Source organism: Pongo pygmaeus, chromosome 4, assembly GCF_028885625.2.
Source record: "Pongo pygmaeus isolate AG05252 chromosome 4, NHGRI_mPonPyg2-v2.0_pri, whole genome shotgun sequence".
NCBI classification, from domain to species: domain Eukaryota; kingdom Metazoa; phylum Chordata; class Mammalia; order Primates; family Hominidae; genus Pongo; species Pongo pygmaeus.
In genome coordinates, this window is record NC_072377.2 from 134681386 (window position 1) to 134702319 (window position 20934).

The 20934-nt window shown below is 34.3% G+C and overlaps 1 protein-coding gene across 6 annotated transcripts in view; it reads left to right on the top strand.

The window, feature by feature from the left end:
• The window catches only part of CHSY3 (chondroitin sulfate synthase 3), a 297300-nt gene that overhangs the window by 267987 nt on the left and 8379 nt on the right, over nt 1-20934 (top strand). For 2 of the 6 annotated variants that reach the window (XM_063665475.1, XM_063665476.1), the window contains one exon: nt 7425-7551. The exons of the other annotated variants lie outside the window; for them this stretch is intronic. In XM_063665475.1, coding sequence (XP_063521545.1) covers nt 7425-7551 — 127 coding nt within the window. The remainder of the gene's footprint in view (nt 1-7424; nt 7552-20934) is intronic. 6 annotated transcript variants of the gene reach the window in all.

A 20934-nucleotide genomic window follows, 5' to 3' on the forward strand; every position in this document is an offset into this window, starting at 1 on the left:
AATGGTATTGACAGATGGGAGACCACCCTAAGTAGAAAAAAAAGGCATATGCAAAGGCACTAGGAGAGAAAGAAGCCAGTATTGGTAAAGTATAGAGGGTGAAAGGTAACAGAGAAACCTGGAGAGGAATGCAAGGACCAGACCATAAGAGCTCTTTATTCTACAGTCATCTATTCCATGGTCAGTGGATGGCATGGACAGAAGGGAGAGTCATATGATTACATTCCATCTTGGAAAGATGCCTCATGTTGCATCATGGAGAACTGATTGGAGAGTGGCCTGATGACATGTAGGCAGACCGGTAGCTATTGCAGACAAAGTTCTTGGGATTTTGGACCAGGATGGTTGCCCAGAAGATATGAAGAAGAAAAGCAAGAGTCAAGAGATAGGTAAAATAGATTGGAATTAGTAATGAGGCTTAAAGGAGAGCAATGATATAATAATGATTTATAATGATATATTAGGGCTAACTCTTGACATGACATCATTATTGCAAAATCACTTTCCCAATTTGTCTTTTAATTTTATCTTTGTCGCTTTTGATATAGGAAGCTTTTAATGTTAATGTACTATTAAAATCCATTATCTTGTCCTTTATTTTCTTCTTTATATTTTTGTTTTTGCTTTAAAAGAACTTCTCCACGTTTAGAAAAGGTAAATATTTACCTACATTCTTTTCCCATTATTTTATGGTATTTTTTTTTTCTTATAGGAGAGGGTCCAAGTAGGATTTAGATCTTTTATATATTTGAGATACATGCACATATCTATGTGCACACATATATCTGAACACATATACAGGTATATATGTATATGTATTTACTGTATTTAGTATAAGATATGAGGTAGGTATGGATCTAAGTTTATTTTTTCCTTGTAAATGGCTAATGGCCCTATAAATCATATATGAAATATGATTCTGAGTCATTTGCCTTTTCGTGAAATATTTTCTCAATGAATATGCCATTGAGATTAGCTATGCAATATATAAAGAATTGGAGATGGTATTCACATGAATATTTTGATTACACTGATCTGTTTTAAACAATTATGTAAACAGTATGTAAAATAATTTAAATGTCCATTAGTATTAGGAGCAATAGTAGTGAAAACAGAGCCATGAAAACAAATCCAAAACCTAGTGAGATTTGGAGTGTTTAGCTTTCCTTCTTTATAAAATATAGTTATTTAGCTCATTGATTGTACTAATTATAGTTTTATTCCTCAAATCTCAGCAGTTTTGCCTTAGCATCTTATATCTGCTTTATAGAATTAAAAATAATTCATTTATTTTATTTTATCTGTTCAGAGAGAAAAATTTAAAAACTCCATTTAAACAATTTTAAAAGATAACTGCGCAGACTTGAAACCCAAATTGTTCTTTACTCTTTTACCAAAGCTATTATGGTGACAGTGAGTCACTAGGACACTTACTGGGTCTCATGAAATGATTTTATTAATCTTACCCTTTTCCGTTATGTAAATTACTCTTTTTGTGGTGACATCTTTACACATAAGAAAGAAAGGTAAGTTATACTTAGTCTCCAGTAAGGATATATCAATGTAATTAGATCAAAGAGACTCAAGTCTTTGCATCTTCATTTCCAGAAAATTTGACTTTAAAAAGATTAGGCTTTACTTGATTTTTGTTAGCACTATCTTATAAATACCTACTTGTTATTTAGCACTGTGATTCCCATCCATTCCCACAGCAGTGTTGTGCCCATGCAGAAGTCCACAGCACTATAATTAGGGTATTTTTTCCTAAGAAAAATATTGTAATAGACATCTTGCCATGCTTATGTTATTTTAATTGGATGTTTAGCTCTAGGGATCTTCATAATTTATCATAAAGCTTTAATGTTAATAAAATCAGCTGGAAGGAAACACTACTTATCTCCTTGATTGCACCACAAGGAGTAGGATCTTAATTTGAGCCTTTCTTTCCTTCTTTTTTTAAGCTAATGGAGAAAGAGTTTTAAGTGGATCATGAGATCTAAGCAATGTAACACAATGCTTCATTAAGTATTACCCATGATCCACATCAAAGAAAAATTACTAAAGGTGGAGGTAAACAGGCAAGGAAGACTTATTCAAGACTACTACAATAGGGGAGAGATTGAACTCAACTCCCACTGAAACAAAAGGAAGGAGAGTTTTTTTGCTTGTTTGTTTTCCTTTTTTTTCCCCGCTTCTTTTTTATTGTGTAAATTTAAGGTATACAACTGATGTTTTTACATACATACACAAAGTAAAGTGATTACTACCTGGAGAGTTTTTAAGTGCTGGGGTGAGCCAGTGGAAAAGTACTGGAAGACATTAGAGGGGAAGTTGGCTGGTATGATCAGGTCTTCTGTGTTTGCTAATTGGTGTTTATCAAAGTTAGGCTTCTACCCTCCCACAGAGACTAAGAGATGGAGGGCTGTCTTTCTTGATGATTACATTTTGAAGGGATAGCTAATAGTACCTTGAGAAAGACATTTCTAGATTGTAAAACTGGCAGGCAAGAAGCTGGAAGATTTACATCTCAATAGGGCAGAAAGGAATTCACAACTGCAAGTTTTATAAAGTAAATCTTCTAAGAAAAAGGAGATCTGGAACCTATAGTCAGGAAGAAACCTAAGTTATTTCAAGCTGAGGGAAATGTTAAGGCCATCTTGGCCACGCATTGATGGGTATTGGATTTTACTTGATCTGGAAACTGATCTAAAAGTATAAGCCCTTTCTTACTTTACAATATATAATACAATCTTAAAACTTTAAGTATTATGTACAACTAAAGGTTACTCATTAGAAAACTAATAAATTAGATATTCAGATGCAGAAGGGATGTCTTTGAAATGTGCTTTAGAGTGCAAGAGATTTCACTGTTTAAAGTTTACTAAATAATATAATAACAACACCTATTGAGTATTTACCCTATGTCAGATACTAATTTATGCATGTTTCATATAACGTAGAAAAAAATCTAGGAGCTCTTCTTTTCCTAGAAGAAAATTTAATCCAGTATCAAACTGGGAATGGAAGAGCAGGTCTCAAAACCAAGCCTGTGACTTCAGAGAAGGGATCTTGGCCTGGAATAGACACACATGCACACACACTGATAGAATAACAGATGAATATGCTGAAGAGGTTCTTTTTTCTTTCCTTTAAGTAGTTGAAAGGTCCCCAAAACCCAGGTCTAACTCCACCACTTTAAAATTTCCTACAGAAGCACTAGTTTTGTCCTATTTCTTGAATGAAAGACTACCTTGTTTCCATGCAGCTGGCAAAGGCCTTCATTGGGCTTTGCTGTCATTCTCATTTACTGTGGTCTTTCAGCAGCACTTCATTTATTTGTGCAGAAATTATTAATGTGATGGAGTGCAGCCTGACTTAGAATCAGTTTAGACTCCTACAGTCATTTCACATCCCAGTGCCACAAAGCAGGAATGATGATGGCTGTTTTCGCCCTTTCTCCCTGCTTGGATGACTGCATCGATTACGAAAATAGTAAAGAGATGGAGGACTCCCATCAGTCATGCTACAACAGTACTGGCCTGTGAGTCACTACTTAAATAAGATATAAAAGCTCTAAGATATGTGCCAAATCTTTTGCAGCACAGATGTGTAAAGTCTTAAGTTACATTTTATTTTTTAACTTAAAGAAACATTCAGAAGCTTGGGAAATACTGCAGAATTCTGAGAATTGTCTTTTAGACAATTAAAGTTCTTCCAGTAAATATTTTGCTCCCTGTTTTGGTTATCAGCTAGTTTTGGAGGGCATATGTTACTTTATTAAAAATTAATTATAAATATATTCTTAAATATTAGGCCTAGGCTACCCTCTAGGAGCTGGTCATCTAGAAAGGCATGCTATCAAGTAAAGCAGCAAGTACAATATGGAATAATTAGTACAATGAGCACTGGCCAAAATTACACAGCTGTTTATGAATATGTATAGTTAGTGCTTGTCTCCTTCACTAGATAGTTAGCTCCATGAGGGCAAGGACCATTTTTGTTGTTGTTGTTGCTATATCTATAGTAACTGATGCATTTTAGAAACTCAGGAAATATTTGTAAATGAATGAATAAATATAGCTGCAAGTAGCAGAGGGAGCCAAACTGTTGGGGAGGATAGAATCAAGAAAGGTTTGTTCAGACAAAATTACTGAAATGATCATATTGTAGTAGAGTATAGTATGTCATCTTTCTTATGGTTTCCATTTTTTTTGTCAATTAGATCTCACTAACCTTCTTCAGCATCTACTGTATACATGGCAGTGAACTATGTTCTCTTCTGTACCTTATTACTCTGCAATGTACTGAGAGCTGAGGTCCATTTCCTACATAATGAATATAAATTTTTCACTCTTAAATATTGACAATGTGATACCTAATTTCCATTTCTGAGTATATCCGAATATAGACCAAATGACATAAGAAACTCCGCAAAAAACAATTAACACTGAACACTGCACAATGGCCCTCCTATTTGTTGCAAGGTGGTCACATTTTAGCTCCTTATACAGCATTCCAAATTTCCCTGAAGATTACTACAGAAGCATAAATGATGATCACTGGAAATTGTCAGGTAGCCAAAGCTGATACTCACAGAAGTATATGTTATCCTTCAAACAAAAAAATCCTGAGTTTGTCCTAACTTTATCTGACCCATTTTTTAATGCTCTCTAACATTAGTGAATGATATAATGTTTATGCAGAATTAGATAAGCTTATGTTAAGTTTTTCACAAGGCTAAATAGTTGGTTGCTTGAATTTTGGGAGCACGGAAAAAAAACAAAAATTGGATTGGTAATTACAACCAATCCAACCTTTGGCTTTTGCTTTAGCACATTAGTTAAATAAGAATCTACTTGGTATTTGAAAGCTTTCAAAACTGGAATGAAACATATGAATTAGAAAGAAGGTAATTTCCTCTTTTTTATCTGAAAGGGAGGTATGATTTTATGCATGATCAGTGACATCATACACTCATTATATTTCCTCTGTGGATACAAAACATTCATGAATTGGGTTAATGTCTTCTGAAATTTTGTAGCAACTACTATCTTTCTTTTTATTTTTTAAATTTTTAAATAAAATATTTTATTTTAGATTCAAGAGGTACGTGTGCATATTAGTTACATGGGTATGTTGTGTACTAGTAGAGACAGGGCTTCTAGTGTACCCGTTACCCAAATAGTAAATATTGTATCCAAAATATGATTTTTCGACCCTTGACCCCTTTCCACCTCCCCGATTTTGGAGTCCCTAGTATCTATTATTTCCATCTTTATATCCATGTGTTCCCATTGTTTAGTTCCCACTTATAAGAAAGAACATGTGGTATTTGGTTTCTTGTTTCTGAGTTAGTTCACTTAGGATAATGGCCTCCAGCTGCACCCAGTGTTGCTGCAAAGGACATGATTTCATTCTTTTTTGTAATTGCATAGTATTCCATGCTGTGTATATACCACATTTTCTTTATCCAGTCAACTGTTGATGGACGCTTAGGTTGATTCCATGACTTTGCTATTGTTAACAATGCTGTGATTAACATACAGGCACAGGTATCTTTGTATATAATTATTTATTTTCCTTTGGATAGACACCCAGTAGTAGGATTGCTGGGTATAATGGTAGTTCTGTTTTTAGTTCTTTACTGTTTTAGTTCCATACTGTTTTCCATGGATGTTGAACTAATTTACATTCCCACCAACAGTGTATGAGCATTCTGTTTTATCTGCATTCATGCCAACATGTTTTTTGACTTTTTAATAATAGCTATTCTGACTGGTGTAAGATGATATCTCATTGTAGTTTTAATTTGCATTTCTCTGATGATTAGTGATGTTGATCATTGTTTCATGTGTTTGTTGGCTGTTTGTATTTCTTCTTTTGAGAAATGTTTGTTCATATCCTTTGCCCAGTTTTAATCAAGTTTTTTTTTTTTCTTGTTGAGTCGTTTGAGTAACTATTACTTTACGTTTTGTTTTTCAGAGGTCTTGAAAGCCTAGTTTGGAAATGATAACTTCCCTTTGTCTATTGTTAGTTATGCTCTGAACCAATCATTTACAAGGAAATGAAATCACTAGTGAAGGGAGTCGTTATATTGGTATTACATGAATAAAGGGTGTGTGCGTGTTTGCAAAATGGCAACTCACAAACCTAATATTCTTCTTTACCTCTTCTTTGTAATAAATAGTGAGTACTTAAAATGTTTAGGGAAAAAATAAATGTAAAATTCTACTTGAAAGTTTACCAAATTTTTTAAAAGTATACAGAGGAAGAGAAATGTGTAGATTTTAACAATCATCTAGTGTTTTCTTAACTATATCTCAGGCAATATATATATATAGTCACTCTGAATATGTGTATGTCAGGCTAAATCAGGCAGATAGATGAGCAGTTAAGTTCAGTTATCATTAGTTTTTTTTCTTATTAGAGTAATATTTTAGTTCTAAAAGGGTAGTTTTAATTAAGGCATAAGGGTTTATTTAAACTAACAAATTATTATGTGTCGTTATACCATTATAAACAAATCTGATGAACTTAGTGATTTCTTTAAGATTTTTAATCTCTTTGGTATTTGTCTAAGACATCAGGTGTCCAGAATATACTCTGCTGAGAAATCTATATCAATGACTGAGAGTTAATATCTATGAGCTATTTTCCATGTTGTCTGAAAGTGTTTTTAAGTTGTATAGAATATATCTTTCTAAGTAATCTTTATCACATATAAGAGTTGCTATCTGCAAGCTATTTTCTGTGTTGTCTGACAGGTTTTCTAAAAACTAAAATAGCTAAAAAAAATGAAACAGGAAAAAATGTGTCAGTTTTAATGGTGCAGATTATCCATATCAGATTGTTACTTGGATTTCAACCAAGACTGAACTAACTAATTAAACAGAAGGCAAACCTTCTTCAAAATCATACAGAGCATTAGTACAGAGCTGAAATTGCAACTTCACTTATCAGGTTGCTTTTGACAGGATGCTTTGTGGTGCAAGTGACAGAACCACAGCTAAACTAACTGGAATAAAGAAGATACTATAGTCCTAGGAAGCCAGAAAGTCTGAGTGTGCTCTGGCCTGAGGCATAGCTCAGTGCTGTGTTCAGTGCTCTCAATAGCACTCAGTTTTTCTTATGTCACTTCTCTGCCCTGTCTGGGTGGTGAGGTCTGCTTTTCTTTCTCCAGGATTATAGTGTGCAAAATATGAGCCTATGGTCAAAGGCAACCATTTTTTTCCTGTTACAAGAGAGATCTTGCCCATGAATAAAACTAATCCAGAAGGAAACATTTATAACAAAGCATATTAATTGGCCAGAGTGTGATATGCCTTCACTTTTAGGAAAAGATGAAAGTTGTGTAAAATAAAAACTGAAGAAAAAGAATAGTTTATTGTTTAACTCTTTTTTTTTTTTTTTTTTTTTTGAGACAGTTGAGACAGGGGCTCACTTTGCCACCCAGGCTGGAGTGCAATGGCACCATCTCAACTCACTGCAGCCTCAACCTCCCAGGCTCAAACCATCCTCCCACTTCAGCCTCCCAAGTAGCTGGGACTACAGGTGTGTGCTACCATGCCCAGCTAATTTTTCTGTTTTGTAGAGATGGGGTTTCACCATGTTGCCCAGGCTGGTCTCAATATTCTGGACTCAAGCGACCTGCCTGTCTTGGCCTCCCAAAGTGCTGGGATTACAGGCATGAACCACTGTGCCTGGCCACATGTAACTCTTTTGAAGTGTACAATTTGGTAGTGTCAGCTATATTAATGTGTTGTGCAATGCTTCTGTAGAACTCTTTAATCTTGCGAAACTGAAACTCCGTGCCTGAACAGCAACTCCCCATTTTCTTCTCACTCCAGCCCCTGGCAACTGCCATTCTATTTTCTATTTCTATAAATTTGACTACTTTAGATATTTCTTATAAGTGGAATCATAGAGTATTTGTCTTTTTGTGACTGGCATATTTCACTTAGTATAATGTCCTCAAGATTCATCCATATTGTAGCAAGTGATAGGATTTCAAAAGGAAAAGAAATTTTAAGATTTTTTAAAAGTTACTTTAAAAGGTTATTCACAAACATAAAATGCTTTCAGGAAACTTAAATTTATGACAACTTAAATTTATAACAAACATGGAGAAATTTGATGGGACTGAAAGAAACTTGAAAATGCACTGATCGCTTATTATCTTTCAAATTCAAATTTATTCAAAATACTGGACTCACCAAGAAAAAAGGCAGCAACAAAAATCACATCTATAGCCTTTGGACTACACGTTTTTAACACTGCTACTAATATATTTGGGGAGGGATTTCCTTCAAAACAAAAAAGAGAGAGAGACAAGAGACAAAATATTTTATTTTTTGCATCATAATTTTTAAAATTTAACCTTTTGTTTGGAAATAATTATCAATTCACATACAGTTGTAAAAAAAAAAAAACCAAGAGATTCCATGTGTCCTTTATCCAGTTTTTCTCACTGATAACATCTCGCAAAACTATATTCACAACCAGGACATGGATATAATCCACTGATTTATTCAAATTTTCTTAGTTTTGCAAGTACTCTGTGTATGGGTGTTTGTGTGCATGTATACACACAGGGATTTAGTTTCATGCAATTTTATCACACGTTGTATAGTGAATTTAAAAGCAGAGTTTATAGATCAGATATATCTATTATCAAGGTGTTATTATTTTTAGAAATCTCAGTGGCAGAATGTTCTTATTTTATATGAAAAATATGCATACATGATATGAAGAAGAGCATACCTTATTATTCTTATACCAGATCATTGCTTTAAACAATTTATACAAGCTATATACACTCTTTAACATGTTCTCATTCTTTCCATAATTATAGAATGAAATATGTATGTTTATTTTCCCTCAAGTTATTTATTTTCTTTTATATTGAGAATCAGGCTTTTTTTAAATTTTACCATTATTACCAGAGAAGTAGGGCACATGTTAAGAATCTTACTGTTAATATCTGCAGACAATAATTGAGGGCAAACAATTGTGTTAATTTGAAAATTCACTATTTTACTTAGAATTTTTATATTCACTAGTCTTATAAAAGAAAGATTATTAATCATTTTCATTAAGGACAATAAGACTCTCCATTTAGTTACATAACTAAATCATCGAAAATAAAATGGGTTTAAATATTTGCAAAGCAAATTACTGAACCTATAGGTGCATATTCACCATTATATTGTACACCACTTAAATGATTTTTTATTTTCTTACATGCCTTCATAATTTTTCTAATTTGCAGAGTCTTCACTTCCTGGTAAAGGAATGCCTCATTCTCCCAAATCCTCCTTGATCTCATATCTAAGAAGAGATACAAACAGATTTTTCCAAGTTAGAGGATCCTTTCTCATAAAAAAAAAATGTAGTAGCATAATGAGAACAAAATAACTTTCAGATTGAAGTAACTTCTTTACATAAGTAAATTAAGGAGACTTTTTTCCTTCATAGAGAAGACCAAAGATGTTCATAGACAGCTTTACCCATAATAGTATGGCCTCTTATTTCTCTTTCAACAGAGGTAATTTAGTTTTCTTAGTTTTCAAATTATGATCTGAAATCAAATGATAGCTATTGTAAACACATTTGAATCATTTTCTAAGGCAAATTTAATCAGGAGCATTTTCATGTACTCATTTATTCAATACCTACATTAATAATAATATAAAAACAAATTTCAACAACTACAAAGATAACAACTACAACAATAATAACTAATTATATACAATCATAATAACTAAGCGGTTACAATATGCCACATTCTTTTCTACATGTTTCAAATACAAATACTCATTTAACACTAACAGCCACGCTATGAGGTATATACTATTTATTGTATTTCTTATTTTACAAATAGTTAAACTGAGGCACAAAAAGTTAAAGGATTTGTCCAAGGTCACATGTTTATTAAGTTTCAGAGCCTGGCTCCATCCATGGCATCTGGCTCCAGAATCTAAGCACTTCGTTGCAATGCACATGCACCCCCCTGAATTACAGTGAGACATACATGGAAAAGAGACACACGTGGAAAAGAGACATACATGGGAAAGAGACATACATGGAAAAGATGTACACCCCCCCGAATTACAATGAGACATACATGGAAAAGACATACACCCCCCTGAATTACAATGAGACATACATGGAAAAGAGACATACATGGGAAAGAGACATACATGGAAAAGACGTATGCCCCCCTGAATTACAATGAGATATACATGGAAAAGACATACACCCCCCTGAATTACAATGAGACATACATGGAAAAGGCCTGTTCCCTTCCTTCAGGATATTTATAGGCTCATAAGAGAGAAATGACAAACACCTATAGTACAAGACAGAAAGAGATTGGGGTCATTAAGACATATACTTTGAGGATTTCTGAGTTATTTATAGAACAGGATTTCTTGCATGTAGTTGAAAAAGGTAGCAACATTTGTGACATAATTCAGAGTTAATAGTGTGTTGACAAGATGGAAGAAAGAGAAAACAAGAGGCCTGGCTGGGGACAAGGAGAAGAGATTCTAGGAAGGGTGCCTGGGCTCCTTCAAGTGTGAACAACTAAAGGAAACAGCTCCTTTTTTATCACGTGGGGGCCCCTTTCTGAAGATACAGGAAAATTTTGAACATAAGTCTCTCGGTTATGGATAATACTTATCAAAATTTATATGTTACACAGATGATTATCTGGTTTAACCTAATTTTTATCAAAGACACATGTATATTTGTTAAAAAGTTAAGTGATGCTTTGAATTTATAATGCAAATCCAGAGTTTGGATCAAAATGCAAATTTTGACTTTTTTCATAATTTTTAAATGGAATCTTTATTTTTAAAAAAGATTGATGAGTTTGCTCACCAGCTTAAGGAGATATTGGGCTGAGACGGTGGAGTTTTCTAAATATACAATCATGTCATCTGCAAACAGAGACAATTTGACTTCCTCTCTTCCTATTTGACTGCACTTTATTTCTTTCTCTTGCTTGATTGCCCTGGTCAGAACTTCCAATACTATGTTGAATAGGAGTGGTGAGAGAGGGCATCCTTGTCTTGTGCCAGTTTTCAAAGAGAATGCTTCCAGCTTTTGCCCATTGAGTATGATATTAGCTGTGGGTTTGTCATAAATAGCTCTTATTATTTTGAGATATGTTCCATCAATATGTAGTTTATTGAGAGTTTTTAGCATGAAGGGGGATTGAATTTTATCAAAGGCCTTTTCTGCATCTGTTGAGATAATCATGTGGTTTTTGTCATTGGTTCTGTTTACGTGATGGATTACATTTATTGATTTGCATATGTTGAACCAGCCTTGCATCCCAGGGATGAAGCTGACTTGATCTTGGTGGATAAGCCTTTTGATGTGCTGCTGGATTTGGTTTGCCAGTATTTTATTGAGGATTTTCACATCAATGTTCATCAGAGATATTGGCCTGAAATTTTCTTTTTTTGTTGTGTCTCCCAGGCTTTAGTATTAGGATGATGCTGGCCTCATAAAATGAGTTAGGGAGGAGTCCCTCCATTTCAAATGTTTGGAATTGTTTCAGAAGGAATGGTACCAGCTCCTCTTTCTACCTCTGGTATAATTCAGCTGTGAATCCATTGGTTCTGGGCTTTTTTAGGTTGGTAGGCTATTAATTACTGCCTCAATTTCAGAACTTGTTATTGGTCTATTCAGGGATTCAACTTCTTCCTGGTTTAGTCTTGGGAGGGTGCATGTGTCCGGGAATTTATCCATTTCTTCTAGAGTTTCTAGTTTATTTGTGTAGAGGTGTTTATAGTATTCTCTGAGGGTAGTTTGTATTTCTGTGGGATCAGTGGTGATATCCCCTTTATCACTTTTTACTGCATCTATTTGATTTTTCTCTCGTTTCTTCTTTGTTAGTCTTGCTAGTTATCTATTTTGTTCATCTTTTCAAAAAAACAGCTCCTGGATTCATTGATTTTTTGAAGGGCTTTTTGTGTCTCTGTCGCCTTCAGTTCTGTTCTGATCTTAGTTATTTCTTGTTTTCTGTTAGCTTTTAAATTTGTTTGCTCTTGCCTCTCTAGTTCTTTTCATTGTGACATTGTGGTAAAGATTTTAGAATCTTTCCCGCTTTCTTCTATGGGCATTGAATGCTATAAATTTGCCTCTAAACACTGCTATAGCTGTGTCCCAGAGATTCTGGTATGTTGTGCCTTTGTTCTCATTGGTTTCAAAGAACTTATTTGTTTCTGCCTTAATTTCGTTATTTACCCAGTAGTCATTTAGGAGCAGGTTGTTCAGTTTCCATGTAGTTGTGCAGTTTCAGTGAGTTTCTTAACCCTGAGTTCTAATTTGATTGCACTGTGGTCTGAGAGACTGTTTGTTATGATTTCTATTCTTTTGCATTGGCTGAGGAGTGTTTTACTTCCAATTATGTGGTCAATTTTAGAATAAGTGCAATGTGGAACTGAGAAGAATGTATATTCTGTTGATTTGGGGTAGAGAGTTCCGTATATGTCTATTAGGTTTGCTTGGTCCAGAGCTGAGTTCAAGTCCTGAATACCCTTGTTAATTTTCTGTCTCATTGATCTGTCTAATATTGACAGTGGGGTGTTAAGTCTCCCACTATTATTGTATGGGAATCTAAGTCTCTCTGTAGGTCTCTAAGAACTTGCTTTATGAATCTGGGTGCTCCTGTATTGGGTGCATATATATTTTGGATAGTTAGCCCTTCTTGTTTCAGTGATCCCATTACCAGTATGTAATGCCCTTCAGCAAAGTCTCAGCGTACAAAATCAATGTGCAAAAATCACAAGCATTTCTATACACCAATAGTAGACAATCAGAGAGCCAAATCATCAGTGAACTCCCATTCACAATTGCTACTAAGAGAATAAAATAACTAGGAATACAATTTACAAGGGATGTGAAGGACCTCTTCAAGGAGAACTACAAACCACTGCTCAAGGAAATAAGAGAGGACACAAACAAATGGAAAAACATTCCATGCTCATGGATAGGAAGAACCAATATGGTGAAAATGGTCATACTGCCCAAAGTAATGTATAGATTCAATGCTATACCCATCAAGCTACCATTGACTTTCTTCACAGAATTAGAAAAAACTATGTTAAATTTCATATGGAACCAAAACAGAGCCTGTATAGCCAAGGCAATTCTAAGCAAAAGAACAAAGCTGGAGGCATCATGCTACCTGAATTCAAACTATGCTACAAGGCCACAGTAATCCAAACAGTATGGTACTGGTACCAAAACAGATATATAGATCAATGGAACAGAATAGAGGCCTCAGAAACAATGCCACACATCTACAACTATCTGATCTTTGACAAACCTGACAAAAACAAGCAACAGGCAAAGGATTCCCTATTTAATAAATGGTGTTGGGAAAACTTGCTAGCCATATGCAGAAAACTGAAACTGAACCCCTTCCTTACACCTTATAAATTAACTGAAGATGGATTAAAGATTTAAATGTAAGACCTAAAACCATAGAAACCCTAGAAGAAAACCTAGGCCATACCATTCAGGACATAGGCATGGGCAAAGACTTCATAATTAAACACCAAAAGCAATGGCAACAAAAGCGAAAATTGACAAATGGGATCTAATTAAACTAAAGAGCTCCTGCACAGTAAAAGAAACTATCATCAGAGTGAACAGGCAACCTACAGAATGGGAGAAAATTATTGCAATCTATCCAACTGACAAAGGGCTAATATCCAGAATCCATAAAGAACTTAAACAAATTTACAAGAAAAAAACAAACACCCCATCAAAAAATGGGCAAAGGATATGAACAGACATTTCTCAAAAGAAGACATTTATGCAGCCAACAAATATATGATAAAAAAGCCCATCGTCACTGATCATTAGAGAAATGCAAATCAAAACCACAATGAGATATCATCTCACATCAGTTAGAATGGTGATCAATAAAAAGTCAGGAAACAACAGATGCTGGAGAGGATGTGGAGAAATAAGAATGCTTTTACCCTATTGGTGGGCGTGTAAATTAGTTCAACCATTGTGGAAGACAGTGTGGTGATTCCTCAAGGTTCTAGAACTATTTGACCCAGCAATACCCATTACTGGGTGTATACCCAAAGGATTCTAAATCATTCTACTATAAAGACACATGCACACATATGTTTATTGCAGTGCTATTCACAATAGCAGAGACTTGGAACCAACCCAAATGCCCATCAGTGATAGACTGGATAAAGAAAATGTCACACATATACACCATGAAATACTGTGCAGCCATAAAAAAGGACGAGTTCATACCCTTTGCAGGACATGGATGAAGCTGGAAAGCATCATTTTCAGCAAACTGACACAGGAACAGAAAACCAAACACTGCGTGTTCTCACTCATAGTGGGAGTTGAACAATGAGAACAGATGGACACAGAGAGGGGAACATCACACACCAGGGCCTGTTGAGGAGTGGGGTACTAGGGGAGGGATAGCATTAGGATAAATACCTAATGTAGGTGATGGGTTGATGAGTGCAGCAAACCACCATGGCACGCATATACCTATGTAACGTGTATGGCACATGTGTCCCAGAACTTAAAGTATAAAAAAAAAGATTGAATTAAAATACTTATTTTGATTACCACATCTCTAATAACTTCCTTGTGTTTTTTCTTCATCTTTCAGTTTTAGTCATTTTCTATTGACTTAGTTAACTTTCCTTTCCTACACAATCACACATGTGTATCCTGTCCTTGACTCCCTATACTTCATATGGGGCACATAATTTTTCATACATATATATATATGAAAAAATATATATATATGAGTGTGTGTATATATATGTGTGTGTGTATATATATATATTCATTTTTTGTATTCTTCATGAACTGCTTCTCCAGATTCACTGGGTTTTCTATCAATTTATTTTTCTGAACAATCCCTTCCTTTTGCCTTCTGACCTGCTGGAATATCTATTGGTTGCCTTTGATGTTCCTGTTTGCACCATGTTTTCTCTTTCCTGACTTTCTCTCTGCTTGGGAATAGCAAATCTATTAATAGTTCTCTGAGAAATGAGCTTGAAAGATAGTTCTTTGAGGTACAGCAATTACCTTATTTTCTCCTAACACTTCATTGATATCTTGTTTAGCTATAGAATTCTAGGTTTGAAGCCATTTTCATCATATTTTGAAATGACTATTTGTTTACTTTTTGTACTTCCAGTTTTCATTGAGAAGTCTATAGACATGCTGCTTTTTGAGCCTTTTATCACTGTCCTCCCAGGAGACATCTAACATATCCTCTGCCTCAAGGCTCTAAAATTTCACAGTGGTGTGCTTCATATGGGTCTAATTTCATCGGATTTAGCTTTTATAGAATAAGCTCTTTGAATCTGGAAACTCAAGCCCTTCATCTGTTGCATTTTGTGGAAATTTTCTTGAATTATTTTGTTGATAATTTTTTCCTCTCTGTTTCTCTGCTCACTCATTCTGGAACTACTGTTATTTGGATATTGGATCTCCTGAACTGTTCCTGTAATTCTTTAAACATTTCCCACAAATTTTCATTTTTTGTCTTTTTGCTTAACTTTCTAGGAGTTTTATTACCTTTATTTTCCAACTCTTCTTTTGCATTTTAAAATTTGTTACATTTTAATTTTGGTGCATTTTATGTTTTGGTTTTTCTACATGTGTACTTGATATGTGCAATTATGTGTGGGTAGATAGATATAATAAAACATATATAAACATGGATAAATATGGATATAGTTGTGGTCTTTTTTTGGTATTTTATATATATATATATATATATATTTTTTTTTTTTTTTTTTTTTTTTTGAGACGGAGTCTCGCTCTGTCACCCAGGCTGGAGTGCAGTGGCAGGATCTCAGCTCACTGCAAGCTCCGCCTCTCGGGTTCACACCGTTCTCCTTCCTCAGCCTCCCTAGTAGCTGGGACTACAGGCACCCACCACCACGCCCAGCTAATTTTTTGTATTTCTAGTACAGACGGGGTTTCACCATGTTAGCCAGGATGGTCTCCATCTCCTGACCTCGTGATCCGCCCGTCTCGGCCTCCCAAAGTGCTGGGATTACAGGTGTGAGCCACTGCGCCCGGCCGTGGTCTGGTTTTATGTTCTCAGTATCTTCCCTCACTTTTCTTAAGATAGTAATTCAATATACATTTTTTTGTCTTCTTCTACCTGAATATTCTCTATTTCTATAGAGACGGCTTCTATCCTTAATAAACTGCTCAAGATTGAGCATAAGGGATGACAATCTGATGAGAAACTTTGAAAAAGTGACTTGGTTTTATCAACAATGACAAGGGTATCCCTAAATTCAGAGATGATGGAAAATAAATATTAAGTTTGTTAACATTACTTTTTTGCTCAGAGAGGGTCAGTTGTCTGGCTGCACAATCTGACTGATTATTTTCACTCTACCAACTTTTACTCCTATTTCTGGAGGTTCCAATAAGGGTTTCAAGGTTCAATTTAAGTTTATTCTTGGTTTTGCCCATTGCAAGTCTACAATTCAGTTTTCTACAATTTGCTAGATCTATTACCACTTATCTGTGTGCAGTCAACTTCCACAATTATAGTGTCCTCCACTTCTTTTATTCCCTATGTTTTTGTGTATACCTTTAAAGAATCACTTTATTACTGTCCTCATTGAGTTCAATAAATAGTAAATGTGGAAATTACTGTTAAATCTACCATTTTTATTCAGAAGTTGACTTGAACTTTTTATCTATCTTCTAAAGGATTTTGTTCTTTTATTGAACATTCTGGGTTGATTTTATCTGGCACAGACAGTAAGACCATTTAATGTAGATACTATGCTCTTTTTATTTCAATAACAGTTTCTTAAATTGTATGTTTATGTCTTCTGTTTTATTATTTTTTTTCAGTCACTCTAAGCATGTTTTTGGCTTTTCTTAGCCTACCCTCCTATCAGTATGATTTCTCTCTCGTTTGTCATTAACTCTTTATTTCTATTTCACTTTCCTTAGCTTTCCTTATTTCTGCCCTTCTATCCCTTAATAATAGCTTTCCACAGTGCCTATTTTTTTCTGATTTTATTTTCATGCCTGTGATAGAGTTTATTTTTTAATTATTTCTTTATTTCTTTGTTCTTTGAGCTAACATTTCATCTTACTATCACATCCCTGAGCTCTTATATTTCCGCTTTGTTGTTTATGAAGACAGAGGCAAATGCTTCATATGTTTTCAAAAATGGGTGCCTAATGTTTTTCTCAATTTCATGGCTTTTTTTCTGGGGGGAAAAGGAAGTGGTAGTTTTTCATCTAATTTTTTTTTTGATACTTTGTGTCAGCGTTACACTATTTTTCTTTTTTAGATAAATGACTCATCTCTGAAAAAAATTACATTTTTCCTGGACAAGCAATTCACGGTAGATTTATTTTGGTAGGAGTGTTTGCTATAATTCTTGGCTTGCTGATTTCCACAAAGAAAAGACATAGATATTCTCTGCTGCTTCAGATTAAACCTGCTTCATGAAACTAGGGTTTAAGTGTTTAATTCTTTCTGTACCTCTGTCTTTTCTACTTCTCTGAAACCAAATGTTGCCATCAGGGTTTATTCCGCCTGTCCAGCTCACCTGAGTTCCTGAACTTAAAGTTGTAAATGTAGAGTAAGTTTTAGGCCCTACATTTTCAGGCAGTGTATTTTCTTGGTGCTTTCTGAGATCTATTACCCTTGAACCCTTTGGGCACTGACATTGATCTGCTTAGCCTCTCATTTCCCCCTGTTTCCAAATGATTCTGCCCAACCTCAGAAGCTTTTGGAAATTCTAAACATATTTTGGCGACTAAAGGCATTTTGGTGACTATGTATTATTCCATCTCTTCATTTTTAAAGTTAGAGTTAGAGGTATTTTATTTTTATTCCCTATTGTTTTCTAAGTAGCCTCATCACTGTATAATTTACATTCCACAAAATTTTCTCCTTATATATATTACATTTTACTGATATTTGGTAAATTTATACAGTTATACAATCATTACCACAATCTACTTTTACAAATTTTCCATTGCTCCAAAGTTACCTTGTGGCTATTAGTAATCAACTCCTGTTTTGTTTGTTTTTGTTTTTTTAATATTTTAAAGTTTCTCATTTAAGACTGGGCATGGTGCCTCACGCCTGTAATCCCAGACTTTGGGAGGCTGAGGTGGGAGGATCGCTTGAGCCAAGGAGGTCAAGACCAGCCTAGGCAACATAGTGAGACTCATCTCTACAAAAAAAATTGAAAAATTAGCCAGGCGCGGTGGTATGCACCTATAGTCCTAGCTACTCAGGAGGCTGAGGTGGGAGGATTGCTTGAGCCCAGGAGCACTGCAATGAGCAGAGATCAGGCCACTGCATTCCAGCCTGGGCGACAGAGTGAGACCCCATCTCAAGAAAACAAAAAACAAAAAAGTTTCTCATTTATATAGCTATGATCATTTCAGAAATGACCTATGCTATGTTTTCATTATTAATAATTCTAAGAAAGGTAACAAAAGTGTAATATAGTAGAAGAGTAAATAATTCAACATAAAACTACCTCTTGGCATTTATTCTTCTTCTGTTAGGTTTTTTGAGAAGATTTTCCTAGAGCCTCTCAGATAATCTTTCTCAGAGGGTGAGATCATGTGTGATACATTTAAAGCACTGGGTTCAGTTGGGGCACACTGGTGTTCATTGCTGCTGTGATTTTGTTGTTGTGAAATGATTTTTCTTTGCAGTGTAATGTTCTGGAGGTTCCATGAAATCCACTGATAATTCTTTAAAGGAGAGGAAGCCAGCTTAAACTAAAGGTTCTTAATTATTTCAAGCAAATTAATATAATTTTTAAAATAAATTTTACACTTTTTTTCTTAGAACAATTTTGCTACGTTCAAAATGTATCATGATCTATAGAAAAACTGAAAATAATGAGAATTCTAGTTTTAATTTTATTCTCATCATTCTCAATAGACACTTGGTTGAATAACTCTGGGAAAATCTCTCTGATATCCTCTCTCTCTCTCTCTCTCTCTCTCTCTGTCTCTCTCTCCAGGCCCACATATCCACACATTTATGAACATACATGTCAGAAAAGCATATCTAATTCTATGTGCATATATATGCATACTTTCAAAATAAAGTCCTTCATTAATTGGAGTATAGCAGATAAATATATCTTAAGCAGCAGTTCAGTGAATGTTCACACATTAAATGCACACATATGACCACCACCTGGATAAATAAAAGAACATTACCAGCACTCCAGAAGCTTCCCTCTTCTTGATTCTTGATCATTATTCCAACAGGAAACCATATAGGTTAGCTTTACCTGTTTCTGAATTTCACATAAATGGAATCATACAAAATGTATTATTTTGTTATATGGCTTCTTTCATTTTTTGTGAGATTCATCCATGTTGTTGCAAGTAGAATTTCAAGTATTTAATTGATGTATTGTTTTTCATTACATGAATATACTACATTTATTCTGTTCTTGATGTAAATTTAGGTTATTTTCGGTTTTGGAGTATGAATAATGCAGCTATGAAAATTCTTCTATATATATTTATATTTTTATATATATATATATACGTATTTCTATTGGGCATGTATCTAAGAGAGAATTACTGAGTCGTAGGGAATATGTATGTTCATTTTAGTTGATATGGGTTTTCTCAGTGATAGAACCAAGTTATATTCTCATTAGCAGTGTATGAGAGTTCCAAATCTTCCACTGCCTTCACAATGCACAGTATTATCTATCTGTTTTTTTGTGGATCCATCACGTTATCACACAGTAATTTTAAGTTGCTTTACCTTGATGACGAATAAAGTAGAGAATGTTTTTATATGTCTATTGAGTATTTGCATACTCTTTTGTGAAGTACTCATTCAAGTTTTCTTTCTCATTTTTCTGCTAGGTTTGTCCTTCCTTTTTTCCTTATTTGTATAAGTTTATTATATATTCTGGGAAGTGGTTGTTTTCATAAAATCTATTGAATTTTTTTTCTCCTGCTCTGTAATTGCCCTTTATTATTTTCCTAATGGTGTTTTTAAAGAACGAGCTTCTTAATTTTAACATAATGTAATGTATTAGTCTGTTTTAATGGTTAGTGCCTTATGCCCTATTTACAAAATCTTCACCTACGCAAAAGTCATGCAGATATTTTCATGTAAGTTCTAGAAACTTTTTAAAGACTTTTTCTAAAATAAACCTTTATATTTACATCAACAGGTCATCCATTGTAGGATGTAGGGGATCAATTTTTACCTTTTTCCCTTATATGAATATCCTACTGATCTGGCACTAATTACTTAAAAGACCACCCTTTCTCCAAACTGTAAGCTCTATTTTATATTTCTATTACTTTGCTAATTTTTTTCAAATCTCTTCTTCCTATGTTTTTCACAAATCTCTTTTTATGCTTCTTGCAATATGTCTATCAATGATTTTATTTTTTTCTCCCTTTTTTCCTTAGCCCTGCCAGTTTACTTTTTGTCTTTTTTAAGCTTATTTGTCTATTAATTGAGTTTTTTTTTGAAGAGGCTGTTTTTTTAAATTTGTGTACAATTTGTACCTGCTTCTGATGAGTATTCTTAAGTTTGCAATATTTCTTTCTTCTTATTCATCAGTATATTTGCAGACATCTCATGATGCTGCTGGCCTTTTTTCTTCTTTTTCAACTCCTTCTCCTCATCCCATCTTTTTTTCCTTCTTTTTCTTATTCATAATCACTTATCTCAAGTGGGTATAATGGAGGTATCTTAATCAACTGGCAGAAAAGGAAGAATCAGCTGGCAGTTTGAACTTTGTCCTCATAACTGCATTTTTTTTTCATTTTTCTTTCTGCCTGAACTAGTGAATTTGTTCTAGACTAGCAGAAAGCCTTTTTTTTCGTAAGGATGTCAAGCATGTCTATTTTGGGTATGATACTTTACATCAG